Source organism: Ambystoma mexicanum, chromosome 14, assembly GCF_040938575.1.
Source record: "Ambystoma mexicanum isolate Mex_15411 chromosome 14, UKY_AmexF1_1, whole genome shotgun sequence".
Taxonomy (NCBI): domain Eukaryota; kingdom Metazoa; phylum Chordata; class Amphibia; order Caudata; family Ambystomatidae; genus Ambystoma; species Ambystoma mexicanum.
This window is the reverse complement of record NC_090940.1, coordinates 194,757,648-194,784,750: the sequence shown is the minus strand read 5'-3', so window position 1 is coordinate 194,784,750 and position 27,103 is coordinate 194,757,648. Positions and strand designations below refer to the sequence as shown.

The following is a 27,103-nucleotide window of genomic DNA, read 5'->3' as shown; positions in this document are numbered from 1 at the left end:
ATATATTACTGTTTAGTTTGACTCTTCTTGTGAGTTTTTCAGTTCCCATTGTCTCCTCAGAAAATGTGAATGTACTTTTTGTAGTAAAATATGCAAATATAATTTTAGTACTGAAGAAGCTCAAACACATGGTATATCACCCTATAATGAGCGAAACATGTGTAGGTTAGATTGGAGTAATTTGGAACTTTATACTCGATTTAATAGAAACATATTTTGAAAATTGTTAATTTAGATGAGATGGAGTAGAATGTAAACCTAAGGATAGACTGTATGTCAGGGAGGTCATATTTACAATTTTATTATTTGAGTGAATAAAGAATTTGGATTTCATTTGCAATACTGAAAAAAATGTTGAAGCATACAGCACATATGATGTTGATGGAAATTGTAATTTTTATCATCTTACATTTTCCAATGGCATTAACTCCTATTACATTGCTCTATTGGATAGCCACAAGAGAAAACATATAATTTGTTTACTTTCTTTGTTCCACTAGTATAAACATTAAAATGTAATTATAAAGATATTACAAGTCATCTCAGGTTCTTTTCTGCATAACACATACTGCCTACGCTTAAATGCTTTTTAGGACACAAAACTACTTCAGGACTTTTGCTACCCATGTAGTGTACAGTTGGGGGAACATTATTCTACATGTTTTACTAGAACTCATAGTAAACCAAGTGTATGTAACATGTAGCCCACCTTGACTGCTTAAAATGTATATTTGTAACAGAAGATGGATGCACTGAAAGAGCTCACCAGACACTTTTGCATCTAAAAACAATCAACACCCTTGATTGGGTTGTAACAAATAATCTTGAAGTCAATGCGTTGGACACCCTCCCTTGCATCTGGTCCGACCAATATCATGTCTGCTTTACAATTCTTACTCCTGGCCCATCTCCTAAACCAAACCACTAAACCCTCCGAAAACATCATAAACCATAACTTTAAGAAGATTACACAGCTGGACCTGAAAGACTGTCTTGATAGCATCATGTCGGCCACATCTGATCTGGACCCTCCATCTATCCTTACTGACACCTTTAATAACGTTACACCCTCCATGCTGAATTGTGTGGCATTGGTTAGGAGTAAGCTGGTTAGAGATAATCCATCTCATCAGAAATGGTTCACACAGGATCTGTGCCAAATGAAAATTCAGAAACATCAGTCGGAGACTAAATGGCTTAAATGTCCTTTAGTAGATAATAAAGCCCAGTAGAAAATCTTAGATAAAGAACAGGATAGCTATTAATGAAGCTAAAAATAAATTCTATAACAAACAGAGGAAGCAAACAACAGTTCTAAAAAATGTTTTGAGATTTTAAAGTCCTTAGTGGAACCCAGCACTCTTTCCATCGCGATAGCTCCCACGGACCAAGTCTGTGCTGATATACTGACTGCCTTCGAAGCCCAGGTGGACAAGGTGCAGGATAAAATCATAGCTAAACTTTTGGCTGATAAACATCTGCCTCTCTGTCTTCCTCCTTTTCCTCTGACCCATAAATCAGAGCAGATGTTTACCTTCGCTCCTGTCTCTCTTGCCGACATGAGCTACCCTCTCTACCATGCGCCCCTCTAAGTAGGTCAAGAGGGAGGTCAGTAATTTGCCACCTCACCCCCACCCTGAGACCGGCAGGAAGAGGAGAATGGGAAACCATCATTGTGACCTATGGGGGCTGCAATGTCCATTGCTCATCAGACACAATGAAGGCAGTGACATCAACACTCTCAGATACCACTGATGCCATTCAGGGTGCTGTGCATATGGCATGGTCACAGCTGTTTTGCAAATATTGTAAATATTTTTAGAAGATTTGCAAATGCAAGAACTCTGAACTCCTGCACACCCCATTTGCATTGTAGAGCAAGTGAAAGACACTTGCTCTGTAATGAAAATTATACACGAGATATGGGTGATCTGTCAGACTCCCAAAAGCGGAGGTGTAGCGCAAGCCTCCCAAAATAGGCCACCTGCCCCAGGTACAGAAATAGAGGAACAGGCAGAGGGACAATGGCATACAAGGGCAGAGAGAGAAATGAGAAAGAGACAGGAAGTGTTACATGAGTCAAAGGAAATATAAAGCGGTAGGAACTGAGAGATAGCAAGAGACAGGCAAAGGCAGCTGAAGAGAATATGGCAGTAGAATAAAGTGAGGCATGGAGGCAGAGTGATGCATGCAGACAAAGAGAAAGAGGCAAATAGTCAGTGTCATAGAAAGAGACTAGGGCACTGTGAGAGGGTGTGAGGCTCGTGCACAGATAAGCAGTGAGCCAGGGGCAGTGAGAGAGGTAGGGTAGAGACCGAGGAATGGGGCACAGAAACTGATTGGCATGTTTAATGAGTTAGACAATCTGATCATGTTTTGTTCTAATTAATTCCTATCACTGTTCTCTGGGTGCTCTAACTCAAGACGAAGAATTCCAAATAATGTATTCTGGGATGAAGAAATATTGATAAACTCATTTTCCAAAACCATGCATTCTGATGGAAATGTTCTCGTAGAACAGAAACGTAATAATAATATGACATATTACTCACCGTAATAGCATTTCTGATCATTTTATCTGCTTAGATTCACATGCTATGCATATAGACATACAGTGGTAACAGCAGAGCATTGCATCTTGTCTTTCGGGGCGTGTAGTGTACCCAAAATCCCTCAGGCGCTGAGGTCCCTCCGATTGTATTTTTTCTGCCATGAGGGAGCCCAAGGCTATAGTGAGTGAGTACATAAAGAGAGAAAGTAGTAAGACGTCTATGTTCCTTCCACCCCGAGCGGGGAGGTAGGGAGTGCGCATGTGAATCTAAGCAGATACAATCATCAGAAATGCTATTACGGTAAGTAATGCATATCTTCTGATGCTTGTTAATCTGCTTAGAATCACATGCTGTGCATAGACTAGCGAGCAGTACCCGGAGTTGGAGGTGGGTTGTGAGAAGGAACAGTAGAGAAAAGATGTCTTAGTACTGCTTGTCCCACCTGAGAATCAGATCTAGAATGAGTGTCTAGGCAATAGTGTTTTGTAAAGGTGTGTACAGAACTCCAGGTTGCCGCTTTGCAAATGGACCCGAGGGGAACATTTGCAATGAATGCTATGGATGCCTCAGTGCCTCGAGTAGAATGTGCTCTAGGCTTGAAGGGCAGTTCTCTCTTAGCAAGAGTGTAACAGTGTGATGCATTTGACAATCTACCTTGAGACAGCTGATTTAGAGACAGGATCACCTTCTCTACCAGCTGCCACTGAAACTAAAAATTGGTTTGTTTTCCTCAGTGGTTTAGTTTTTTCCAGGTAGAACATGACTGCCCTGCGCACATCCAGTGTGTGTAGGGTTCTTTCGGCCATGCTATTGGGATTCTGGAAAAAGGTAGGTAGTTCAATGGACTGGTTCACATGGAACTTCGATATGAATTTAGGTGCAAATCTGGGTTGCGTGCGCAGAACTACCTTATCTTTGTGGACTGTAACAAAGGGGTCTAGAACAGAAAGTGCTTGTAGTTCGCTAACTCTTCTGATAGAAGTGATAGCTACTAGGAAGGCCGTTTTATAAGTCAGGTCTTTCAGACTTGCTTTATGCATAGGCTCAAAGGGAGCTCCCATGAGCCTGGTCAAAACCACATTTAAGTCCCATCCAGGAGCTGGGTGAGAAATGGGAGGATAAATCCTCTTAACCCCTTCCATAAAGGCCTTGATCACCGGTATCTTCCATCACAACACTTTTTGTTGTGATGTGGTATAGGCTGACAGAGCAGCCAGATGAACCTTTAGGGAATTGAAGCCTAACCCAGTGTCCAACAGATGGGTTAAGTACAGCACAATGTGTGTGGGTGAGCAATCGATGGGATTGATGCCCTTGGAATTGCACCAGATGACAAAACTTTTCCATTTGCTGGCATAGCAATAACGTCTGTTCGGTTCCCTGAGTATGTCCATGCACCTCTGAGGGAGTTGTAGGTGTATAAACTCTATGACCTCAGGAGACAAGCTGCTAAATTCAGAGTTTGTGGGCATGGGTGTAGGGTCTCCCCCCTGTCCTGAGACAACATGTTGTAGAGGCAGGGTAGTTTCACTGGTGGGGAGAGGGACATTTCCCTCAGGTGAGCAAACCAGGGTTGGCGGGCCCACATGGGGGCCACCAGTATCGTGGTAACTGGTTCCTGGTGCATCTTGTGCACTATCTTGTTGAGAAGGGTAGTCGGGGAAAAGCATAGACACATTTCCCTGACCATGTTATCCAGAGACTGTTCCCCTTGGATCGGTTCTGGGGGTACCTGGAGGCGTAGTCTTGGCATTGGGCGTTAACAGGTCAATCTCTGGGAAACCCCATTCTGTGAAGACGGACACAATGTCTTCGTGTAGCCGCCATTCGTATTCTTCGGGCAGAGGAAAATCTCTGCTGAGCACGTCTGCCAGAAGCTTGAGTTCACCTGGCACATGTTGGGACAACAGAAACATCTTGTGTTTGGGAGCCCATATCCAAATGTTTTGGGACAGCTTGGATAGCCCTGGAGAGTGAGTACCCCCCTGTTTGTTCAGGTAATACATGGCTGTAGTGCTGTCTGTTAGAATCAGCACCGTCTTCCCCTGTAGTTGCACCTGAAAGGCCTTCAAAGCTTTGAACACCGCTAATAGCCCCAGTAAGTTTATATGGTTGGACGCTACTTGGGGGACCACACTCCGTGCAATGTCTGCTGAAGTAGGTGAACTGCCCACCGAGTGAGAGATGTGTCTGTCGTGAGAGTGGCTTCCACTGCAGGGGTGGTGAAGGTCTTCCCCTTCAAGAGGTTTTCTCTTGACCACTACTGTAGAGAGAGATCGAGGGCTGGTGAGACAACTACCAGATCTTCCCATTGTTCGCTGGCCTGACACCACTAGCTGTTGAGCCACTCTTGCATGGGACGCATGCGCAGCCATGCGTGGGGTACCAATTGTATGCAAGACACCATCATTCCTAGCAAGCGCATGGCTTTGCGCACCGTCACCTCCCAACTGGCCACATATTGAGGGATCTGAAAAAGCATGTTCTGAACCCTCTCGATGGAGGGGAAGATGAGACCGTCTTCTGTCTGAATTAGAGCTCCCAGAAATTTTGTTTGGCTGGGGACTAGACTGGATTTCTTTTAGTTGATTGAAAAACCCAAACTGAAGAGAAGGTCTACTGTTTTTTGGGTGTTCGAAAAACATGTGTCGAATGAGTCCCCCGTGATGAGCCCGTCATCGAGGTAAGGGTAAACTGAGATGGACAGTCTGCGCAGGTGTGCTGCAGCCACTGCCAGGACTTTGGTAAACACCCTTGGCGCCGAGGTGTTACCGAAGGGGAGTACCTTGAATTGGTAATGCCTGTCCTCTATCATGAACCTTAGATATTTTCTGTGCGCTGGCAAAATTGAAATATGAAAGTATGCATCTTTCATGTCCAATGTTGCCATGTAGTCCCCCTGTTTCAGCAATGGGATCACCTCCTGTAGTGTTACCATGCAAAACTTCTGGGGTTTTATGAACTTGTCCGCTAGGCGCAGGTCTAGAAAAGGGCGCATGGTGAGGTCCTTTTTGGGTACAAGGAAGTACACTGAATAAATACCCTCATTTACCTGAAGAATAGGGACGGCTTCTATGGCGCCCTTTCCCAGCAGTGCTTCCACCTCTTGATTCAGGATCTCCAGATGGTCCGGTGAAAGGCGCCGTGAGCTCGGCGGTCTGATTTGTTGAGGTCGGGCGAATTCCACGCAGTACCCGTGGGCGACCGTCTTTATGACCCACTGGTCTGAAGTTATCCCCTCCCATGCCATGAGGAAAGATGTTAATCGCCCCCGACCGGGGTGACATGGGAGGGGACCTGGATCTGGTGGTCATTTCTGACCAAAGGCCGAGGCTCCTCTGGGATTGGGGTCTCTACCTCTGCCTTTGCCATGTTTCTGACCCCTTGAAGGATAGTATGCAGGGCTTCCCAAAGTTTGTCCTGTGTTGAAATTCCCTGTGCCATAGTTGTTTTGACTAGCACGGGCTTGCCCACGAAAGGACCGCCGAGAGTTATTACCTCTCTGGGGGAAGGTTTCTGTGTGATCTGTTGTAGAGACTTAAGAGTCTCATGCTCTTTTTTTAGCTGTTTCCAAGGCCTCATACACCGCTTTCCCGAAGAGGTTAGAGTCCTCAATGGGCTTATTGATGAGGGAGGCTTGTGTCTCGGGTTTAAAACCTGAAGTACGCAGCCAAGCGTGTCTTTTAAGTAGGGTCCCTTGTGCCAGAGACCGACCTGCTGTTTCAGCCGTGTCCAGGGTGTTTTTGATCACATTCTGGTTAACTTGTCTTCCCTCGATAACAATGTAGAGAAGCTTGGATTTGGCGGGTTCAGGAACCTCTTGGAGGCCTTCCTGGAGCAGGTTCCACTGAGCGTCAGCATAGCTTGCCAATAGTGTGGTATTATTAGAAATCCGCGTAGTGTATGCGGCAGCTGAAGTGACTCGTTTGCCTAGAGCATACAGTCTTTTGGATTCCTTGTCCGGAGGTGCTTCTCCCGTGGTAAGGGCTACCCCTGCCCTTTTCCGGGTGGTAGTCACTACCAACGAATCTGGGATGGCGTGCCCTCTAATGTATAGAGGGTCGGAAGGAGAAGGGCGAAATAGTTTTTCCACTCTTGGGTTCACTGCTCGAGTTTGAGCTGGTGATACCAATGAGGGGGCCAACCTTCTCTTGATAGAATTAAGGAGGGGGATGGCTTGGCTAGATGGAGGCTTCTCCTTAAGGATATCCTCTACAAAATCCTGCTCACACACAGCCTCTTGAGTGGAGATTTGAAAGTGTTCAGCTGCTTTTTTCAACATGGAGTTGAAGGCCATTTGGTCATCTACAGGTGCTGCCTGGCGAGCCAGAGTGGACGGAGGATAATCTAGGCACAAAGCATCAGTGTCCTGATCTTGATATGTCCATGGGTCTGTTCCTTCCTGCTGGGTTTCTTCCCAGTTGTCTGTGGTACCCTGCTGTTCCTCCTCATAATTCTGCAGAAATGAAGCTTCTTCCTCTTCATTATAAATGTCCCTATATGTGTCCATATGGACAATGTCTTCCTGCTGGATGGGGACAGAAGGCTGATCTTCTTGAAAATGAGAAGAAAAATTGAGTTTAGGCTCTACCCGAGACCTTCTCGGGGATGGATGATCAGAAAAACTGATAATCTTATCCAGCCTATCCATACACCCTTCGAACGTCTCTCTAGTCCATTTAGAGGACCCAGGCGGACCTACGGGTGGAAAAACGTTTTCCGCCCTACGGCACCAAAAAGAGTCTCTTAGGGTGTCGGAAAGAGGTTCTTGACTATCTTCATACGTTTCGTAAGAATCGGGATCTCAAACCGCATCCGAAGATTTTTCCCGCGGCTTGTCCCATGATTTTAGGGGGAACCGGGGTAAGACCCACCGCCGCCGTCATTCTTTGGATGCTGTCTTCGATAATCGCTGAAACAGGGCGAGATAGTTGCTCCGATGGTCTATCTAGTGGGTCTAGCGGTTGGTTTCTCAACTAGAGGCCTAGTGGTAGTTTTTGGGCCTACCGCAGCCTTCGGGACCGTCGTAGCGTCGGATTTCCGCGTTTCGATGTGTGAAGTTTTAGGAGTAGCACCCTTACTTAATTTTGGTTGCCCAGTCGCAAGACACTGCTGCGGATGTGGGGAAGGCTTTGGATCTGAGCGATCCGAGGAAACTGTTGAAATTTTCGGCGGCCCTGTTGGCGCTTTCTCCTTTTCTGACAAAGACGTCGAAAAGGGTGTAGGGGTTGTCTTCTTAGTGTGATGCGTTTGTACACCCCTCTCGCTGGGTGATGTCCCTGAAGCGAGACCAGAGTCAGGCCTTAAAGGGTCGGGTACAGGCGTGGCGGACCTAGAAGTGTCCGCCTCGAGGTCTATTACATCCGCAACAGATGTTTGGTCATCCAAGGTGCCCCCGCACTCTAAGCGGGTGTGGCGGTGGGGGAAGGGGGTTCCACCCGTGACATACCGTACGCGCCCCACCGCTTTACACAGCGCTCAGTGAGGGTCTTAGGCCGAAGGAGTTTGCAGGCCGCACACCGCTTTTCGTCATGCTCTAGGGGGAGACAGGCAGAATCTAAAAGGAGTCCTTTCCATAGCCAAAGGGAAAGATGACCAGACCAAAAGGGTAAAGAGGGGAAAGGAGGAAAGACATACCGAAAATATGGCCACCCCTGAGGGACCTCGGCGCGTGAGGGATTTTGGGTACACTACACGTCACGATAGGGATAGTGTTACAGACACGCCTATGCCGACGTCCCCTTTCAGTCCACGAAAGACAAGATGCAATACTCCGCAGTTACCACTGGATGCCGGACTAAAAGCACAGCATGTGATTGTAAGCAGATTAACAAGCATCAGAATAATAATTATTATGATAATAATTATATGACATTTGTATATATAAATGTATTCCAGATTCCCCTGCCTCTAAGTGTTGTGGTAACTGGTGTTAGTAATACCCAATTTAATGGTACTGAATCTATCGACCTCTGAAGGAGGAAGGGCCTCCTAGAATTTGAACCTGTGACTGCAAGGTTGCACTCGGATGCCTGAGGTCCATGAGAATATTTTATAGCAAAGTTATTTGGATGATCGCTTTTTCTTCTGTGACAGATTGTATGATGGGCCTTAATTTGTTCAGGCACATGATATCATAATTGTCAATATATTTGCTGTGGAATAATTATTCAAATGGGCATGGTTTATCTTGGAGAGCAAATATGTTTTGCAGCGCTCCGTGTGTTATGTTGTGCCACTGCAAAAAAAGACACAAACTGATCTCCTAGATTATATGGAGCAAAGAATACTCCCAATGGTTACATAATTGCTGTGCATGCTGTTTAGGAATAATGCTGCTGTATAAAGTGACATCTTGAAGTATGATTGATTTGTGTGCTGCATTTCAGAAATGCCTCTATCTTCTACGCCAATATTGTTAGAACAATATCCCTTCATTATATCAGATTACTTCTCAACCTTTTCCAGTCCAGAATTGAAGGCCAACATGGTAGATATCCCTTCCATAAAGTATTATTGAACTCTGATTCTTCCGATTGCAGTACTAACAGCTGATCCCAGCCACTTTGATGCCAACACAAAAAAGTGTGATTTGCTTGACTCTAGAATGGCAAAAGATGCCATATACAGTAAAACAAACCACATGACTTCAGTTATACCCACAGGGAAATGATTCTGCTGTCATGTTCTCAGTATCATTACAGAACTTCCAGACAGCTAAATCGACATCAGTAATCTACTATGTCATTCCCCCTGGATGACTACTTGCTTTTGTACTACTGAAGATTCTTATTTGGTAGTGGCACAGATGGCCTCAAGAACACACCAACTCTCGAAGACAGTTCAAGGATTTTTATTAGAAAAGTTGAAAAGGGGCTCACTAAGGACCATCCCTCTCACTCTCATCTAGAGCGGGCAGTTCTCTCCCTAGTCCAGGTGTCCCTCAACCGCAAGATGGTCTCCAGAGATCAGTAACCCCTACTTATTCGGGGATGGGGAATGTAAACACCATGGCAGATGTTCGTTTGGAGGATGCTTCCAGCTCACAGCCAGTTGCTATATTGGCACCCAGAGCATACGAACAGGGATAGGGACCAAAGACTGCTGGAGATTACATCTATCCACTTCATTGGGGGCAAGTATAAACTCCCCTGTTTCTAGGTGTCAACTTACATCATTATACACCATTAAGGAATACTTAGTTCATAATAGAGGTAGGGAGCCAGAGCTGGCTCGAGCCTTGATGGAGCCAAATACTTGGCGATGGTTTGGCTCACGTGCCTTTGTGAAAGAAGAGCATTACTACAGCTAAGCATCACCCAGGGACAGTTAAAGGAACTGCATGCAATCACCTACTAGTACAGAGTACCACATCCTTTGAATTGAAAGTGGGTGCAAAACTGAAAAGGCAATGGGAACATGTGTGCTTTGAAACCCGCAAAACTGCAGACCATGCAACTGGCTTTGACACTTGACCAATTTATGCAATCCTGGGCAAATGACTCGACAAAAATAGGTAATATTATCTTTAGCTGACACAATTGGTGAGAGGAGATAGCTCAATGCAGCACAGGTTTGAATTCTGATCCCGCGCTTAGAAACCAATCTCTGGTATTAAGCGCATTATAAAAGAACAATTATAATTATAACTGGGATCACTCAGAAGGGATTCTGTTAAATGTGCACTAAGCAAATAGCCATACTTAATTGTTGTGTAGTGAACTACAGTGTTTGCTCCATAGATAATAAAATATTAATCATTGATAAATGTGCATACCACAGGCTGAAGTACACTTAAAATGTTAATTGCTCTGCCACTTATGAGCCATATTTCTAGTGAAATAGATGAGGTACTACACCGTTTGGTGGGCAAGAGGGTTTGATTGGGCCATGTCCTTCACTATATAATGAGCGTGGCAGGACAATTTCTTTGACCCTTTTGTCCCCTTCCCCGGGCTATAGGCAGTGGCCATGCAGTCTTCACGTACAGTTTGTGAATGAAGCAGTAGGAGGTCACACTTGTCTTGGGAATGGCTGGTGCTTGCTTAGACATGAGGCTTCCCACCTGCCATACCACCCTATAGTTTTTGTTCTCAATCTTCCAAACGCCAGGACGTGTGGTTGCTCCATGTTGTTTTCATTTGTGCAAGATGAAAGACTGAGCAACGCCAGGACGTGTGGTTGCTCCATGTTGTTTTCATTTGTGCAAGATGTAAGACTGAGCATAGTGCCCCACAGGGTGTAACCCAGTTGGAAAACACATGGGATTGGTCAGGCCGACATTACTTTGCATTCTGGTGCATGTAGACTTCCATTCAGGGTGGTTAAAATAAAGCTATAATCACTCTTTCTGCTTAACATAAGGTTTTATATATTTGTTGGGTTGGTTTATTTTGTGATCTGTGTACTTTTAAGTAATCTTTATAAAAGAAAGGATTATTTTAGCTTCTTAAAACTGCACATTGACACACATTTATATCAGCTAAAGGTATATAGATGTATGTGTGAGGTCAAATCCAGTCTTACAGAGAGTGTGAGATCCTGGACAAATAATGCAATGTCACTATGCTGTAGCTTCCAAAACGGATTCGCTAGGCATAGGTTTCCTGTTACCTGTGCAGGGAGGCAGGACATCAGGTATGTTTTGTGTTCATGCGGCCAGGGAGAAGGATGTCAGGTACTGGGTTTTTGTTGCAGAGACAGGATGACAGGTATGGGTTTTGTGTATGAAGCTGGGGAGGCAGACATCAAGGAATGCATATTATGCTGGCGCAACTCACATTTGGTTCTTAAAGCAAAGCCAGACCTTGTGTCTCTGCCTTACCCATGAATTTTTGGGATCCCCCACCTCTAGTCCATAACAGAACAACCATAGCAATCAGAAATGAGTACCTCTCTTGTTGTGGTGTGGCCGAGTCTGATACCTGCCCTGAGGGGAATTGCTACCGAATCAAAGTAATCTTTTTATTTTGTATATTTCTACCTCCTTCTGGTAATGAATCATGGTCCACCTCCTATTTGGCTAAATAATGAATTGCCATTCTGAATTTGATCTGGTGCGTATGTAGTATAGTGCTCGTCTTGAAAGAGGCCCAGGAATTTGTCTGTGGTAGTGTCCCTCCTTTGCCACACATTTTAATATGTTTTGCAAAAGATTTCCCTTTGTCCACCGCCATAATTTCTTAGGTTTTTCATTGGACTCCTGATTTTATCTAGATCATAATGCAAGGTTTCAGTTTCTGATATCAAGGCATTCACCTTGCTTATCAAGCCACATCATGTATACCTTTCTTTGTGGCCTGTGTCATGGAAAGCTTATTGTTTGCTTTGCTTTTTGCGACTAATAAAGTGTGATTATACCTTAAATGTCTAAATGCACTAAAATAACCAAACGATGCTTTGGTTGCAGCTTATGAGATGACAAACACATTAACTGTGTGTAACAGAAATTAAGTAAAACCAACAAGATCATTAATAATTTAACTTACTAAAAATAAAATAGATAAAACAGAATGACCTCCAAGCTATTCAGAAATCATGTTTGCTGCCTGTTCCATCTTCAGAGAATATCTATGTATCAGCTCAACGAAGTTTGCATTATAAATCAATGTTTGAAATAATATAAGTTGCTGACAGTGACCAGTTGTAGTAAACACAAACTTTTTTTTTTCATGCATTTGTAATCATGGCACTGATAAAATTAGAATGAAACAAAGACCACCAAGGTAGGGAATCCATTGCTCTTATTAAGGGTGGGTTTGAACTTTAGATATATTCATAGTACACAACAGAGATAAAGATGAATAAGCCCGAAATTCTTAGGCAAGGCGCAACAAGGCTGCAGGTTTGCCCGGATGGAACCGAAACAGACCAAAACAAATGTTTAGAGCCTAACATTAATTTTAGAGCGTTGAAGGGACTTGTACGAGTGCTTCAGACCGTTTTCTGCAAACCCATTTTCGCAGGAATTGATAAAAAATGTTGCCGGTCACGATAATCACAGAATTTACTTAAGACAGTGGAGTTAGTTCCTAACCTCCTTTCCACGTCTCTGAGCTACTCTAAACTGCCTCCCAACTGTCCCTTCAACCCTTCCTCATCCGCTATGCAGGCAGAAGCAGTCTTTAGTGTAGCCCCCCTCTTTCTTCTGCTCTCATTCACTGCAGGGTCTTTGTTTCACTCATTCATTAGGGATGTCCGTATCAGAGATCTATCTAACTGCCCTTAGCTTCACTAAGTGGCCGGCTTGTGGGCAGGCGCGTTTTTTTTAAGCAGTGTCCGGTCTTCTTCTCCTGCACTCTCGGGCTGCAGGGTATCCTGCTTGGAAGCCTCGGGGAGATCTGAAACATTTCTGACCAGGCACTGAGTTGGTTCCAGTCCTTTTGTCAAACCAGGAACAACGGGTCAAAATGGGTAGTTTTCTTTCAAATTCCCTTCCACAAGATTTTGGCGTTCCACAGGGATCTTCACTCTCGCCCCTCCTTTTTAATTTATATCTTAGGCCATTGATGGACATTGTGAGACAGGCATGGTATGAAGGGAGACACAGACTCTAAAATACATTTTAAAACCTTTATTTCTTAAAGGTTCGGGGTTGGTGTAATACCTATCTGGCTCTAACTCTAAACGGATGGTTCCCTCAAATGATGTTTCTAAGGGCCGTCAATGTCTGTAAGTTAAAAATATTAGCCCGTCTGTGTCTAAACCTATGCTTGCCCCCACTCTATACAAAAATGTATTAGGGGGTCTTTTGTCAAAAATGAAAAATAGTGGTTCAACAGAAAAAATAGGAAGCTAGGGTTGGTTTACAGTAGTCTTCTTGCAAGGTGTGGTTTTAAGCTCATAAGAATGTGTTCAATCAAACAGGGTTGCTTGCAGGACCTTCGCCACAGGGTCCTTGCAGTGATTTCAAATACCTTCAGTGTCTTTGAGTTCCTTGGGGGTTCCCTTCCCCAAGCTTCAACTTATTCAAGTTTCAAACACCACAAAATCAATTTAACAGTTCATTTTGAAGCTTCTCATGGTTTCCTTCCCCACGCTTCAATCCTTTCAACACTATAAAGTAAACCAATAAGTCTCCAACTTGGTTGGGCCTCTTAGGGTTCCCTTCCCCAAGCTCAGGCCCCTTCCAGCTTTCAAACACAAAGTCAGTTTTATCAGGATGCACTTTCATTTCTTAGGCAGGCCTCGCAGGGTTCCCTTCCCCAAGCTCAGGCCTCTTCCAGCATTCAACAGAAAACAAAATATATCACAGTTCCTTTTAGGTTTCACAGGGTGCCCTTCCCCAAGCTCAGGCCCCTCCAGTTCCAAACACAAATTCAACTGGTCAGGATGCACCTCTTCCTTATATGCAGTGTTTCTCCCATACCATCCTTTCATGGGATAGAATCAGAGACTTTTGAAAATGCCAGACTCTTTGCTTTTCCTAAGCGCGACCACTCTGATCCTTTGCCCCTCTCTTGTTTCTTATTCACGCTTTCCTTTGTTATTTTTATCTTCAGATGCTTCCTGCACCACTTTCATACATTCCTTTCCCATTGGCGTGCACACTTGCACTGTCTGTTATTCCTTTCACTTTGTTGTGCCTCTTGCACTCTCCCCTCCTTCTGTCATGCACACTTGCACTGTCTTTTTCCTATCATGCCTCTTGCACACTTCTTTCACTCTTCAGTGCACACCTGTACTGGTTTCCTTCTTTCCAGGACGCTCGCACCCTTTCCTTTTATTCTGGACTTCACTTTTCCTTCTGAGCTGCTAATGTATCTTTTTTCTCCTTCTGTGCCACTAGCGCGCTTTCTCCTTCTTTCTTACTTTCTTTTTAATAAAACTGTCCTTCTTGCTTTCCGCTTCGTGCCGTATTACAAATCTTGCTTTTTCCTCCCTTTCCCGCTCCAGCCACCCGCACGCTCCCGAGTTTCTCTCACACAAAACTCACCGGATCGCATAGCGCTGGCGAGCGGCCTCCCCGGGATGCTTTGGGTCGCGGTCAGCGTCTCACCACCTGCCACCCAGATACTCTTGGGCCCGGCACACGGCCCAAGGGAACAAGCAATTGCACGGACACAACCAGCTGGGTCCCAGCTGCCTCGCTTCGGGTCTCAGGAGACATGGCTCCCCAGCAAGGCTGCAGCCCTCCTTAAACTCCGTGCCAGCAGCTCAGCACGCCGCTCTCCTCCGGATCCTTCTTCCTGCAACTCCCAGCTTCGTGGCTTCTCTGGTCCAGTATGCCTCCCAAGCTCGCTCATCCATCTGTTTAAGACCACACCTTTTATAGTGAAAAAACCTGTTAAGTGGCGTCAGGTGTAACTGGTCGCTATTGAATCCCTGACCCTGCCCTGCCTGACCCTGACCCTTAGTGCGACAACACAAGGTCTATCTAGGGTAGGTTTCTCTTATTTTCCCCATGTTATTCCTATGGGTAATCTTTACTGATCTAAGTTGCCTCCTCCTCGTCTCAGTATTTGTTGGAAATGGGGAGGGGGTGATGCAGTGAGATTAGAGATATCCCATGAAGGTTGAGGGAGAGTAGGTTGGGGTATTTTTGGGATTGGGGGAAAACCATGTCTCACCCTTGGGTATCCTCCTCCCAATCCCTCGTAACCCTCCACTCAGGTGATCCTCCCTCGCTTGTCCACCCCCAGGGTCGGGATCCAAAGCGATTGCCCTTCCTTGGCCACCTTCCTGAATGGAAGATCCAGAGGGAGTGGGTGGGAGAATACAGTCAGGTTTCTCACAACATCTTGAGGAAGCACAAAGTGAAATTTCCCTCGTACATGGATGATACCCAAGTGTTCATCAAAATCGGGAAGGTGGAGAAGACTTTTCAGACGGTCGAATGCTGTCTGGATGAAGTCCTCCAATTGGCTTCTCCTGAATGCTGGGAAAACAGAGGTAGCACTGTTCGGCCCTAAACGCCTCCTGGAGGGTATCAGGCGTCCAGGGTCGCCCTGCTTTTTGGGCTCACACCTAGTATTCGCTCCAAAAATAAAAAAAACCTGGGTTGTATTTGACAGGAATACCTGGGGAGCAAAGCGCAGGTAAGTTAGCCAATTTTTTATATGAAAATCTGGGGGAAATAATAAGGCAGGATTCTTAATCTACTTTAACTAAATTTGGAAAATGGATAGTATCTTGGAAGTCACCAACATTTGCAAAGAGGATTTTATATAAGTTCTACCTGCGAATAAATGTAAATTTCAACTGCTGGCTTGGTGCCTGCAATCAGATCGTATTGGTCACCTTAAATCGTTCAAAGAATATGCTTTATTTAGAAGAAGAATAGGTGTTTTGCCTAGATATATATATCTATTTCCAAACTTTACTGAAAGAAATGTATATATGCGATTCCGACTAAATCAATTCTGTACTTATGAACGTACTTGTCATTGGGCTGTTAATAGCATCAAATTTTGCAATCAAGGTTTGAAATGTCGCTTTTGCCAAATTCATGGTACTGTTGAATCGCTGAAACACCTGGTTATATACTGTAAGCATTTTGATGATCTTAGAACCAGATATCTGGGAAGCCACCTGTATTATGATACAGAACTCTCTAGGTTAACATTATGGACCAGATGTATTTGGGGGAATAGTGCCAAATTGCTTATTAGTCTAACAATTTTTTTAAAAATATTAGTGCAATGTATTTCATTAAGAAATGAACTGTGATGAATTGAAATTTCTTTCAGTTTTTTTTATCTTAGAATCTTTAACATTTGTGTGGTATATTTCAGTAATTGTTGTATTTTATGTATTTTTGTATTATTAAGAAGCAAAAGAATTTAAATTTTGTATTATATCGTCAACTTCGAAAATGAATTGTAAAGTTTCTAATATGAATCAAATACAATTAAAAAAAAAGCACAGGTAAGTGCTAAGGTGCAATACGTTTTCATCACCTTGCGCCTCCAGAGACAGGCTCTCCCGTTTATTCCTGCCAAGAATCATGCAGTGGTGGTGAGAACCCTGGTGAATTTGCACCTGGTTTACTGTAATGGGCTGCTGGCAGGCATCCCTTCTACACAAATCCAGAGACTTCAAAAAGCCCAAAAAGAAGCTGTTGGATTCATCTTTGGAGTAAAAAAATCCTCCCTGATCTCAAGCCTAAGTTGATCTTTGCACTGGTTTATGGTGAAGGATCGTGTTGATTTCAAAATGTTGTATCTGGTGTTTAAATCTGTTAATATGTTGGCCCACAGCTACATCTCAGAAAAAATTACTCTTTACCAACCAACCCGACAGCCGCGGTCTTGTGACAAACTCTTGTTGCAAACTCCCCCATCAAATTGTGTATTTTGGGGTGATCATCGGTTTGCAATATATGGGCCAAAGATTTGGAATAAACGTCCATTGGAAATTCGGGTCATAAAAACACTCAGTTCTTTTTGTAAAGTTTGGACCCATCTGTTTAAGTAACTGTAGCAGGATGGCCATTGAGGAGTTCCTTCAGTGTTACAGTGTGGAACTTGATAGAGATGCCTTTTCTTATATTATCGCGTGAGTGTATTTTGATTCCATCTGCGCCCAGATATGATTTGGTTTGTTTAGGTGCAATATATAAATGACTCAAAATCAAATATAAATCAAATCAGGGTAATAGTTCCACTCACTCCTTGGTGATGCCAATTTCCGAGATATGGCCAACTGCCTCCTACCTGCCCTTACTAACGCCTTGCAGTGCTTGTTTGTAATGCACCCCTGCAATCTTGGAATCTGTTCAGAGCTGATAGCTGGAAAAAGTGGGGATGGAATGTGAAAAGGAGTGAAGGGTGGGCTAGTGATGGAGTCAGCAGAAGAAAACGAAAGTAAGGGAGGTGAAAAAAGTGAAGGGAGAACAGATGGGTCTTGGGGTCTTGAGGAAGATATTGTAGGTTGGTTCTTTTGATGGGATGGCAAGAAGTACCACGGGCTGGGAACTTGTTTTGGAGTTAGGAAGAGAGTCTGAACTTGATTCAGAAGAGACACGTAGGCAATGAATGTTTGCTATGTAGTTGTAGGTTGTAGACCAGACGCAAGGCTTCATTGTGGATGGTTTGAAGTTTTGTGATGAAAGACTTAGATAGTCAGGAAAAGTGGGAATTGGTGTAGTCCATTGTGAAATTGATAGTAGCTTAGAGGGGATATCTGTTTGCAGAAATAAGGAAGGATGTTTTATGCATGTTTCAGCTGGAAATTGTAGGATTGGATGAGAAGTTTTATCTAATTAAATAGCTTTCATGTTTTAAAAATTATTTATTTATTCAGTGAAAACATACAACAGCAAAACATAACCAATTAAAGAACAGCACAATGGTACAATTTGTTATTAGATACACAGAAATTTGAACTGATGATAAGTTCAGCAATATACAATCAAAAGAAAATGACATTTAAGAACCCCACCCCACCACCCTAACCCACATCATAAGACAAGATAAAATGTAGAACAGTACATAAAGAAATTTTCTCCAGATTTTTCCAAAAATGTTCAATTTCCTCTGTCTTCTGAAGATTTCATTTTCAATACCTGCAAGAGAGTGCATCTCTGAAATCCAATCAGTTGATAATGGTACAATTTGGGATTTCCAAGTGCGAAGTATCATCTTTTTACCAATTGATGCTCCTCTGAACAAGAGTTTTTTGAGACACAGAAAGTTCCTCCAATAGATCATCGCTACCTAAAATCATTGTCTTAAAATCCAAGACAATATCAGTTTCCAGAATAGCTTTCGTTTGTAATTAAAGAGGAAACATGAATTACAAACAGATATAGGAATATAAGGAATAGGGACCGGATTAGTGGGGCGGGACATTGTTATTGATATTTGTTCTCTATTGCGTTCGTACACAAGTGTTTCAGAGCGCGATAAGGCAAAGGAGGGGAACGGGAGAACAAAACAAGGATCCTACTAGGCCCAGTGACATTGAAAACTCGCAAGTGCATGGGATAGGGGGAGGGGAAAAGTGCATGCAAGGGGGGAGAAGTGGAAAGTGTGGAGCAAAGGAGAAACAGATAAATAATAATAAATAAATAATAAAGGCAACAAACAGTGGTAGTGCAGCCAGCAATTGGCAAGTGCTGGGTTTAAGGCAGCAGCCAGGGTAGGTCTGATCAGTGCAAGAAGGAAAAAGGGAGGGGGGACTGCATGGGTACAGATACAGACCCCAGTGCAAGGGGTGGCCCAGAGGCAGTGCGGTAGGGTGGCAGGGTGAGCAGGTACCTGGGGGCCCGGAGGGCAGAGGGTGGCCAGGTGCACGGTGCCAAGATAGAACAGATCACCAGGTGAGAGGGGAGCGAAGGCAGAAGCAAAGAGGAAGGTATTGAGGTGCTTCCGGAACCAGAGATGGTTCTCCTCAAGTTTTAGAGTGGCAGGGAGGCTGTTCCAGAGAGAGGCTCCAGCTGAAGACAGAGATCTACCCCAAGCTCGTTTCTTTGAAAAACGACTGACCCTGAGAGACAGTGAAGAGATGCATGTAGCTAAGAGGATAACTATTTCCAATTTGTCCCAGTTGAGGTTCAGCATTTTGAATTGCCTTAAGCTCAGAAGGAGGATAAGGACTATCCTGATAAAACTGACTGTGTTTGAAAGCTGGACCAAAGATGCCATTTTGTTTGGTCATGCTGTGTGTGATCTGGACTACCAGCTGGGTGTCATCGACATACATCTGGAATTCCAGATTAAAAAACCTGATTTGTGCCAGAGACCTCATGCATATGCTGAATATCTCATGACCCACAGAACGCACCCCTTCTGGACTTCCTGGTCTTTATCGCAGGGGGCTTGCATTCATTGTTTCTCTCAACATGGCCGTATCACGTGACACACCTCGCACCAGCCTTCACGGCGGATGTAGTACATCCCATAAATATGGCACGCCCCCGCGGCCCCGCGCCTCTCAATGCTATCAACAGGTAGTGACTAGACGTGTACTTCGCAGCTTGGCGAACCCTTCTGTTATCCAAGTTCCTGGACCCTTATGCCCACTCCTTCCACCCTCTCCTTTCCACCCTGTTCCTGGAATCCACGTATCCTTGCGACCGCTTCTTCCTTCCTGGACGTCCTGAACCCGCAAGTATTCTGGAACGCTGAACAAACGCTGGAGTCGGAAGAGACTCGTGCCGGCCTGTACAAAACCCGATCCGCCCGCAAGAAGAATCTTCCCGCGGATCCCTGCAAGAAGCGATCTCAGGTGAGACGGGGAAATTCACGACAGTTTGAGACGCTGAACTACCGATATTGAAACCGACATGGAAAAGGCCGTCCAGGATCTCACGCGTGGCATGCAAGAACTAACAACCGAGGTGCAGAACTTAAAAGCGGAGAATGCCGCATTAAAGCAACTGGTTTTGTCTCGCGATTCCACTACCAAAGAGAGTGTGTTACTGGGTGGTGTTGTAGACAAGTATGATGGGTCTGCAAAATCCCTTCGTGGATTCCTGGACTCCTGTTTGGTGCATTTTACCTTTAAGCCCTATTATTTTTCAACTTCCAGGGCAAAGGTGGGCTTTATAATCTCGCACCTCGCAGGAAATGCATTGACTTGGGCTACTCCCTTAGTCAATTCTGGAGATTCCCTCCTAGATGATTATGACGGATTCATACAGGCTCTCAAAACCATGTTCGACCGCCCAGAACAGGTTTATAGTGCCCAGGAACGCCTACTTGACTTTCGGCAACGATCCCAGGACATGCTAACGTATGTCACAAGATTCAAACAATTGGCCAAGGAAGCAGATTGGTCCTCAGAAGCAAGTTTCACTCTCTTGCGTAGGGGCCTAAACGAGGATATAAAAGATGAATTAGCCAGAGTGGCTCGTCCTAGCTCATTCCAGGGTCTTATGGATTTAGCCATGCAGATAGACTTTCGTATCCAGGAAAGAAAGGCAGAGAGAAAAAAGACCAAGATGCCCTTCCAGAAAAGTTCTCTTGAGACTTCAGTAAAAACTGATCCTGTTCCAACCCCTGACACTGACCCGGAACCCATGCAAATAGGAGCCTTCCGTGGGCCCATTTCCCCACAAGAAACGATGAGAAGGATCCACACAGGCTTGTGCATGTATTGTGCATCGGATAAACACCTGGTTAGAGAATGTCCTCTAGCCCCTCCACAGCGTTCGGGAAACGCCAGCTCCCGATCCTAAATGGAGCGAGGTGTCGGGAGAGAGATGTTTGCTCCACATCCATTCCATCCTTGAACTCTCCTGGACAGAACAACCTAGTGGTTCTACAAGCCTTCTTATCGTTATCAAAGAAGGAGACCTACCCCATCCTGGCCTTGGTGGATTGTGGGGCTAAGGGAGTATTCATTGATCAAGATTGGGTCTTTAAGCAGCACATTCCATATGAAGCCCGGGGTGTAATGCAAGCTGTGGAGGCAATTAATGGAAGACCCCTCAGTTCAGGACCCATATCCCTGCAGACCAAGGAAATAGAACTTTCAATAAACCATCACCAGGAATTGATCAAGTTTGATATTATCAAATCAGCCCACTACCCCATGGTACTAGGTATGCCCTGGTTGCAGAAACACAATTCATATATCAATTGGACAGCAGGATCCTTGTTTCTTGGTTCAGAGTATTGTCTGTCTCATTGTTTATCCCTGGATCCCTCCTCGATATCATCTGAAAGTAATCCAGCAGATCAACAAGAGGCAATCATGGTTTCCAATATCATTCAGGTACCAAAGGCCTATCAAAGTTATGCTGATGTGTTTTCAACTGCCATAGTTCAGGCTCTACCCCCTCACAGACCTAAAGACTGCGCCATAGACATAGAGCCTTCAGCAGTGATTCCCTTTGGGAGGATGTTTATCCTATCCGAACCTGAAAAAAAGGCCCTCCGAGAATACTTGGATACCAACCTTGAAAATGGCACCATAAGACTATCGAAATCCCCAGCTGGAGCCTCGCTGTTCTTTGTTCCCAAGAAGGACATCAAGGAACTTAGACCTTACCTCGATTACCGTGGATTAAATCAATGCACCCTCAAGGACCGCTACCCTTGATCTCGGATATCCTGGAAGCGGTAAGAGGAGCTGTAATCTTCATGAAACTGGATCTCAGGGGTGCCTATCATCTGATTCGTATCAAGGAAGGAGACGAATGGAAAACAGCCTTTAGAACACCTTTTGGACACTTCGAATATCTGGTCATGCCCTTTGGACTTGCTAATGCCCCTGCAGTCTTTCAACGATTCATGGATAGGGTGTTCTCTGACATGCTGTTTCTCTTCGTCATCGTCTACGTGGACAATATCTTGATTTACTCCAAGGACCTTTTAAAGCATGAAAAGCATGTAAAGGCAGTCTTACAACGACTACGTGAACACAGACTCCTAGCCAAACCTGAGAAATGCCTGTTTCACGTTACTTCTGTTCATTATCTAGGATTTGTCCTTAGTCCAGAAGGAATTGGTATGGATCATTTGAAGGAAAAGGCCATACTATCTTGGCCGGCTCACACTTCCGTGAAACAAGTTCAATACTTCCTGGGGCTTGCCAATTTCTACCGAAAGTTCATACCCACCTTTTCTGAGATTGTTCAACCGATCAACGCTCTCTTGAAGAAAGACACTCCCTTTTTCTGGTCTGCACCTCAAGACAAGGCATTCCAACGCCTAAAGACAGAGTTTACTTAAGCCCCCATCCTAGCCCAACCGACATTAATCGGGCCTTCCTAGTGGAGACGGATGCCTCTAACTACGCCATAGGAGCAGTCTTGAAGCAAGAATTTGACGACAAGTTGGAACACCCCATTGCTTACCTTTCACAAACCCTGACTCCCAGTGAGACACATTATTCCGTCTTGGAAAAGGAACTGTTAGCCATCCGCCAAGCCTTCACAGAATGGCGACATCTACTCCTGGGAGCTAGACATCCAGTCCAGGTTCGCACAGATCATCGAAACCTTCAAGTTCTACAATCCTTGGAGTGTAGGAACAGTCGTCAGCCCGTTGGGCCTTCTTCTTTGCCCAGTACCAGTTCCACATCTTTCATGTTCCTGGATCACAAAACATAATTGCTGACGCCTTATCTCGACGTCCTGATTACAAAACTATTGAAGATCGGGCCTATCCCAAGATGTTTCCCCACACGATTTTTGTAGCTCAAGCAGTCAGTCTTTTGGAAGAAGTCCGGATGCAAACCCAATCCTCTGAGCTCTGGAAGGATATTTCAAGGAAGAATCCATGGAATCTGAGAACCAAGGATGGATATTTGTTCAAAGATAACGCTCTAGTCATTCCCACACAGAAACTACAACAAAGGATAATAAACCTCTGCCACAATACCCTCCACTCCGGACATCGTGGCATCACCAACACTCTCCATCTTATGCAAAGACAATTTTGGTGGCCTAGAATGAAGACTGACGTACAACTGTACATCCGAGCCTGCTCTATCTGCAGTCAAAACAAACACGATAACAAGAGACCGGCGGGTCTCCTACTGCAACCTACACTACCGACAAGGCCATGGGAATTAATCGCTACAGACTTCATTGTGGAATTACCACCTTCCAGGGGATACATGACTATCATGGTCACCATTGATTTGTTCACTCATATGGCTCATTTTACACCCCTGTACAAACTAGCATCCTCATCAGAACTCGCTGGAATCTTCCTGGAACACATTTTCCGCCTTCATGGACTTCCTTCCAAGATCATATCAGACCGAGGACCTCAATACGTCTCACAATTCTGGAAACATCTCTGTCGCATTCTAGGAATCCAATGTGCTCTTTCATCAGGTTATCACCCACAAACTAACGGAGCTACGGAAAGTGTAAATCAGACCCTGGAACAATACCTTCATTGCTTCGCCACAAAGGTACAGGATGATTGGTCGCTCCTTATACCTGTGGCTGAATTTACCTACAATTCCGATCACTCAGCAGTCAAGACCAGCCCCTTCTATTGCAGTTAAGGATTCCACCCGTCAGTTTTACCTTTTGATCTTCCACATCCTACACCAGTACCTACCGTCGACTCCTGGATCGAAACTCTCATCAACACACACAAGGAAGCCAAAGAACATTTAGAAAAGGCCCAAACACACACTAAGCGTTATGCGGATTCCAAGAGAAGACCAGGGCCTTCTTATTCAGTCGGTGATCAAGTCTGGTTGTCCTCAAAACTACTAGCACAACATTTACGACCAAACAAATTGGCCCCCCAGTACTATGGGCCATTTTCCATAAAAGAAGTCATCAACCCAGTCTCATTCCGGCTCAAGCTACCAGACTCCTGGAAGAAAATTCACCCAGTTTTTCACACTTCTTTATTGAAACCCTACATCCGATCCTCCCGGAAATCCTGCAGACCCAGTCCCGTGGTTGTGGACGACCAACTGGAATATGAAGTATCCAGAATATGAGATTCCAGGTATAAACGGGGTCAACTTCAATACCTGGTTGAGTGGAAAGGATATCCTCCTAGTGAAAGAACCTGGGAACCACTTTCTAACCTGAACACCCCTCGATTGCTCCGGAGATGATATCTCATACACCCGGGCAAACCTGGTGGAACAGGTTTTTGGAGGAGGCATGCTGTCATGACCCACAGAACGTGCCCCTTCTGGACTTCCTGGTCCTTATCGCGGCGGGGCTTGCATTCATTCTTTCTCCCAACATGGCCATATCACGTGACACGCCTAACACCAACCTTCACGGCAGACGTAGTACGTCCCATAAATATGCCAGGCCCCCGCGGCCCCGCGCGTCTCAACGCAATCAACAGGTAGTGACTAGACGTGTACTTCGCAGCTTGGCGAACCCTTCTGTTATCCATGTTCCTGGACACTTATTCCCACTCCTTCCACCCTCTCCTTTCCACCCTGTTCCTGGAATCCAACGCATGCTGGAGTCGGAAGAGACTCGTGCCGGCCTGAACAAAACCTGGTCCGCCCACAAGAACAATCTTCCCGCGGATCCCTGCAAGAAGCGATCTCAGGTGAGACGGGGGGAGAATCACGACAGAATATGTGGTAGAGAAGCACGCTCCTTGAGTGACCCCACAATTAATATTATGGCTGCCTGACAGGAAATAGCAGAATTTCACTTTCTTGAGATATGTCATTGAGGAAGGATTCCAACCAGGCCTGGACAAAGCCTGAGATGCAGAACGTGTCATAGAGATGATTGTGGAGCACCGTGTGGTCCCTGATGTAAAATGCTGCTGACATATCCAGGATGTGAGAAATGTGAACAGCCATTCGGAGTGGTATTCTTTTTTATGATAGACAGTGCAACATACCACAGTAATTTGGTACCACCCACCCCCTTCAAATTGAGGCTTTTAGTCAGATTGCCTAGATTTTCAACTTATATAACGCAGATAAATTCCAATTTAACAGTATCAAGCAAGTTATACCAATCTACAAATCATTATCTAACACTTGTTACATTATTTCACCTGTGTGTGTGCGTGACATGGTTGTGAAGCTTTGGGAAGCCGCCAACCGTCAACCACAAGGAGCATTAATAATATGAAAATATCTTGTAAAATACTCCTGCGTACTGTTGGCAATCTCCCATACACCAATTTCTTATTGATTTTCTTATAAGGATCTTATCAGAATCTTACATAAATCCTTGAACCTTATGCAATTTCATAACAATTCAATAAGTATTTTGGTGTCATAATTTCTTTTAAAGTCTTATTATTGTTCCAAAAATCACACTACTTTCCTACAAGTTCTTATAAGCTACTTATAAGAATCTTAGAAGGCCTTTTTGCATCTACTGCAGTTTTTTAATGGGTCACCTTACAGAACCAACTGTAAATGTAGGATTGTACATTGCTGAATTGCACTAACATAACCTCTGAGTTGATTTAACAAACAGGATGAATGATGTTTAATGCTGCCCATTCTAAAAGTCTGACAGATAAGAGTGTTGCTATGAATATTTCCTGTTATATCAAAGTTACAGAATAATCTTTTGATGGTTGTCTGAATGCAAGTACCTGGGGTCATGTAACTCCATCACATAAGGTACCCATGCTGGTTCTATCACAGCCAATTGACAAAGGAGCAAAAACAAACTCACCTTGATATTGGGGAGGAATATTAAGCCACTGAAAGAGGTGAGATTATTGTGCTCCAAATTCACGGTGTGTACACTCCTGAACTGGTCTATTGGTGCAAGATCCACTGTTCTAGATTAGGCAAGAATGCATTTTTCATTAGACGCATGATAACATCAAATTAAATTCACAAACACTTAATCTCAATCAAGAAATAATTTCCAGATGCATACTCAAAAGCACAATCAAAGCCATGTTTATTATAGTTTGGTAACTATACTCAGACAGAGGGAAGAGTAGCATTATCTCAAAAGCAACATTAAATCCCCCAATGGAAGTCTTCCAAGCAACATATTTTATAAGGAAAAGTAACATATCAAAAAGTGGGGATAATGTCCATCTCTGAAATCAATATTGCCAAGTTAAGTTATAAATGATAATCATACCACTTATATTATTACTACCTTCAATTTCAACACTCACCGACCACCACTCACACACCCCAGTCACCCTCTCACCTTTACCCAATTAACTCCATATGTGCCTGGCTTGTTTTACTCTAAAACCTGGTTTGTGATCAATCCTTTTAATCTAGGTCAATATCTTGCATGATGTATTTATAGATGAAAACTTCTTTGTGCGTGTGTTACAAAAACGACTGCTATTTATAAAAAATGTGAATGTTTAATGAGAGAAATCATTTGATACTGACACAAAATCCAGGAACATTTTAAAGGCACTGCTAATTTAAGTATTTACCATCAGGATAACATCAAACAACTTCACATATGGTTTGGGAAATCATCTAAGGGTCACAGTGAGACATATGATCAATTCAATTGCTTTCTACCACATAATGTTACCCCTTTACAGCCTCTTTTAAATTATAGTTTGCCATTGTTAGAGAGGGGTGTTTTTGGGTTGCTCCTTATTAATTGTGGCACACTCAGTGTTGTCATTCTTATAATTGCTAAACAACATGTTTTAAATCTTAAAGACTTATTTTCAACAATTAGTTTTAATCTTTAGTAAGAATACTCACTTTCTGTATTCTTGACTTTCACAGTCTCAGGTCAGGTTATCAAGATCAAAGTCTTTCAAGACTGATGGTCTAATCGCTCACTTGTTCGCCATGAGGCTCCAACTCAAAAGTAGTTTTACATTCTTGCACCATTGTTCTAGTTTGCCCATGTCTCTGTGTTGCCACGAGTGACAAAGTGCCTTGCCTGGCTCTGCTGGTTGATGATGAAGTGACCAAGGGGCCAGGTGTGGTCACCCACTAAATGATACAGGGCTAGGGGTAGGCAGTGGGGGATCCCCTGGTCTACTCCATCCCAACCTGTGCGCTTGGTTGGGGCTTGTCACATGGGCAACCTAATCAGCACAACCCCTTTAAGAAGAATAATACCACCAGTAACATCTCAAAGAAGCCGGAGGAATACATGCCAAGAGACCCATCCTCCAGAACTAGACTCTTATGGGCACACACCCCAGGTGGTAGCTCGGAAGCCGTGCGTGCAAAACAACTTGTTCATCAATGTAGGC

The 27,103-nt window shown here is 44.2% G+C and overlaps 1 protein-coding gene across 2 annotated transcripts in view; it reads right to left on the bottom strand.

The window, feature by feature from the left end:
- The window catches only part of LRRC9 (leucine rich repeat containing 9), a 2,495,628-nt gene that overhangs the window by 634,801 nt on the left and 1,833,724 nt on the right, over positions 1–27,103 (bottom strand). For both annotated transcript variants that reach the window (XM_069638901.1, XM_069638902.1), the window contains one exon: positions 25,582–25,690. In XM_069638901.1, the coding sequence (XP_069495002.1) occupies positions 25,582–25,690 (109 nt within the window). The remainder of the gene's footprint in view (positions 1–25,581; positions 25,691–27,103) is intronic.